This window comes from Otolemur garnettii, unplaced genomic scaffold (assembly GCF_000181295.1).
Source record: "Otolemur garnettii isolate 467f Iridium unplaced genomic scaffold, OtoGar3 scaffold00048, whole genome shotgun sequence".
Lineage (NCBI taxonomy): Eukaryota > Metazoa > Chordata > Mammalia > Primates > Galagidae > Otolemur > Otolemur garnettii.
The window spans coordinates 8,721,454-8,725,658 of record NW_003852443.1 but is presented as its reverse complement, the minus strand read 5'-3'; the positions used below and the strand labels follow the sequence as shown (position 1 = coordinate 8,725,658).

Below are 4,205 nucleotides of genomic sequence, written 5' to 3'. Positions count from 1 at the left end.
CCTCCAACTCCTGGGCTTAAGTGATTCTCTTGCCTCAGCCTCCCAAGTAGCTGGGACCACAGGCGCCTGCCACAACACCTGGCTATTTTTTGGTTGTAGTTGTCATTGTTGTTTGGCAGGCTTGGGCTGGATTTTAACCTGCCAGCTCTGGTTCTCCCAGGTGCTACAACAAACAGCCCCCACTCTCCAGCCAGCTTGGCACTCCACAATATGCGGCTGGCACCTTAGCCACTTGAGGTACAGGTGCTGAGCGAGGGCTTGGGGTATTAAGGACAATGAACCTGACAGCTTTCCAGAAGCTTGACTGGGAAGCAAAGCCGAGAAATAGACTGGAAGCTACAGGGAAAAGTGGGGATTAGGGCAGGGTTTTTTGTTTTGTTTTGTTTTTTTATCTCCCCAAGATGAGGGAGGAGTGTTTATATTAATAGGATGCAGAGAGTCAGCAGAAAGGAGGGTGTAGACACAGGGCAGAGGGGAAGATTGATGGCATGAGGTCCCAAAAGAGAAGCAAGGAGTGGCTCTCCAGCAGAGGTGGGGGGATAGCCTCAGACAAGGGAAGGACAGTCCTTCCACTGAGATAGGAGGGAAGGATGGGGACGGAAGATAAGTTGGTCCCTGGCAGGGGAGGAAATTGAGAGCATTCTCGATTGATGGCCTCAGTTTTCTCCCTGAAGTTGGTGGCAAGGTGATCTGCTGAGTGGCACAGGGGAGGTGGTGGGGCAGGAGATGGTCTTGGAGGAGAGGAGGCTGGTATATGAACCCGCTAAGAGCACTGGGGGATGGAGCGGGCTGGGGACACAGATGAACTGGGGAGAGGAAAGGGCACCCTGCCAAGTTGGAGAATATATATTTGGAATGTTTCAAAGTCTCACCACTCATAGCCTTTACCAGTCTAGGTAGAATCCGGATTGTTAGAGTGAACAGAACTGAGTATCTGCAGAGTGGATGCCACAGCAACTTCAGCGGGTAAAGAAATTATGGCATATTAAAAGAGAGAGTTGAGTGGTAGGCGCTCGAACACCCGATGGGAGAGAAGGATGCGAATCAAATTTCACCTGCAGGGTCAGGAGCAAGTGCAAAGGCCCAGGACTCCAAGGCCTCAGGGAGCAGGTGTCTGGGGAACGAAGAGCCTGGTGAGCTGCGGGAACCTGCTGACAGGGGAGGCTGTTGAAGCTTCAGATGACAAAGGCCAACTTATTCAGGGACTTTGAAATCAGTCATCAGAAGTCAGTGTTACTTTTTTTGTCAAAGCCTCCACTAACCTCTCTGGCCCAGAACTAGAATTTTCCCCTCCAGCCTCTGAACTCCTGTATTATTTTGTTTGCATTCGGATAGTAAAAAGAACACTAATACCAGACCCTCGATATAAAAGTCAGGAGATCTGGGTTTTGAGCTTATTTTCTATGAGTTCTGTGGCCTTGGCAATGCCTATCTTGCCCAGTACAATTTGCTCAGGGACGGATTACTCTGTCCACACACATTATGCATGTGGCAGCTATGTATGTAATGCTTTTGTTTGTTTTCCACTTGCTCTGGGAGCAGGGACCAGCCAAGACTATACTCCACATTTGTGGTTTTGCTTCACTGCAGCTTATACAATACCCAACATCAAAAGAATCCTGGAACGGATTCAACTGGAGAAGGAAAGAGATATTTTGTTTCATAAAATTTCCTAAGACCGCTTTTATTTTAAGTCTTAAATCAGATTTTGAGAGTAGTAAGTCCAAGAAGCTTATCGGGCCATAAAGGCAAATATTCTGGGAGGAAAAACATAGGCCCTTTAAAATCTGAGCTTTGTTATCTGAGTGAGGTCAGCAGAGACAGACCAAATCAACAAGCATGACATGAAGGGCAAATTTGCAATTAAAAGAAGAATGGGGAATTATAAAGATGGATGGGCCCCATGACATGCACGCCCAAGCCTGTGTGGCCTTGGCCCCGATGCCAGAAATTAATGCTTTACTCTTTAGTATTCGTCACCTTTGGCTCTGAACAGAAAGGCAAATGCATTAAAATAACAACAATTAGAACACTTACTTAGCTTGGAAGGCATTGTTGGTTCCCCTGTGGTCGAGGTCATGACACAGGCATCCCACAATCACCGCTAAAATTTCCACCTCGGTCAAAATCTCTTGAAACCCAGCGGTCTGGGAAGAAGGGAAAAATGGCAACAGTCAATGCTGGGGGCACGGAGGATGGAAAAGGTTAGTGTGCTGAGCAACAATCAGCCCTGTTTTCATAGCCACATCATTTAAGGAGATGATTAACTGCCACCCCCTCGGACGACAGTAAGTTGGGTGGTCAGTTGCACAGCCTAAGGTCCCTGCAGTGATGAATTAGCTTGCCGTCTCAGCGGCCCACGCTGCCACACTGGGACAAAGTTCAGACTATTTTGTTCTCTTTTTCAGAGAGGAGGCTGTGCTATCCAGATATAGTGACAGTTTGGCAAAGGCCCAGAGCTAGATGTGCTTTGTTATTCCACATTTTCATGATGAGCGTGGGGTTCGGTGGTCGGGGCATAGAAGGCGGCTGTGAATTTCCAGCTGAGCGTTACATCCACTGGATGCCACTCAAATCAGAGCCGGCAAATGGAAAAAAGAACAAAAAACTTCTTTTTGTTAAACATTAAAGGAGCAACTTTGTTGTATTAGGCTGTTACCCAATGACATTCTAGAAGTTATCTTGTAAATACCTTAATTCATAAGAGGTTGGTGGACAGATTAAATCTGTACCGATAGTAAGATACTGCATGTCTTGGGAACTAGAACTTGGCAGAGATTTAGGTAACCCAGGTTGAGGATCAAGTAAAATGACCATTATTTGGAATTCTTTCTTTTCTCATCCCGTGGTAGCTTGCTTGTAAAATACATAGCTGTGACGTGATTTCTTCTGGAAGCAGTTTGATAAAATTCTGTAACCAAGAGCGGCAAGTCTTCTCCGGTTCCTTCTGGCCCTTCACTAGCTGAGGAGAGGAAGTACCTCTGGGAAAGAGGGCTGTGCATTTCTTGATCCAATGCCTTTATGTGTCTACACTCCTCCTCCCACACCGCTTTTACTTTCTGAGTCTCCTATTTCATTACTTATTAAAATCTTTATCCCAGGGTAGGAGGAAGGGAGAGTTAGGGTTCAAATTGCTTCACTTTTCATGTGTTTTCCCCACCCCCAATCCAGATCTCTGGCTAATATCTGTAAGAAACTTCTCTTAGAGCCATGAACACTTTGTTTTTTAATCAGTTGTGGGGTTTTTTACCCCCCAGGAACAACTAAATAATGTGTTCTTGTGTTGACAGTTTTATTTAAAAAAATTGACATGGTCTGCTGCTGCATTAAAAACACGTATAACTTAATTTGTATAGCAAATGGAAATGTTAATAAATTGGAAGTATTAAATAGTCCATGTCACAGCTTGTGTGTGCCCCTCACCTTAAAATTGACAATTGGCTGTTGGTTTTTCTAAGTTAATGTTCTTTTACTTAAAGTGTTACCTACAATAGTTTAAAAAAATTCAAATTATACTAAGAGATTTACAACCAAAAAACCAGTAGTCCCTCATCCTTGCCCTTTCCTGATTCCTTAGGGCGACCATTTCTATTTTCTTCTTTAGCCACATTGCTGGGTTTCCTGCCGCATTTCTGTGCAGCACGCATGTATTAGCGCTTGGTTATTTACCAAGTACTCATTTCATCCTTCCTGTGTACCGATACATCATTCTAAGGGCTCTGCACCTCTGTAACTCATGGACTTCTCATAATGGTAGTGTTCAATGAGAACTGTTATTATCCCCAGTTAATAGATGAGAAAGCTGAGTCACAGCAAGGCTGAGTCACACACCCGAAGGTCTCACAGATAGTACGAGGCAGAGAGGGGTAAGCTACTTGCACACTTACTTGGCCAGAATCTGCTGCCCACCCTGCTGATGTCTAGGGGCAGGTGAGATTTATGCTCACCTACTGTGCGCTCACACTCCAGGGTGATCCACGGATGAGCTTTCCTGATACCACCCTCCAAACATACTCACTAGTGATTGTTGCCTTCCATATGTACATTTTTTGATTTCTTGGAGTTAGATTTTCTATGAAACATCTAAGCTTGCACACACCCTACACAGCTCCATCAAATGTCTCTCATAACAAAGTCAAACAAGGTCCAAACTGTCCCAGCTTATTTTTAGATCCTGCGTCCTGGGGACCCTCTCCTGTAGCCTG

At 45.2% G+C, this 4,205-nt stretch overlaps 1 protein-coding gene across 1 annotated transcript in view; it reads right to left on the bottom strand.

Annotated features, from left to right (window-relative positions):
- Positions 1 to 4,205, bottom strand: part of PDE11A (phosphodiesterase 11A) — a 393,899-nt gene that overhangs the window by 80,076 nt on the left and 309,618 nt on the right. The window contains exon 11 of the mRNA XM_012806178.2: positions 2,038 to 2,147. Within this exon, the coding sequence (XP_012661632.1) occupies positions 2,038 to 2,147 (110 nt within the window). The remainder of the gene's footprint in view (positions 1 to 2,037; positions 2,148 to 4,205) is intronic.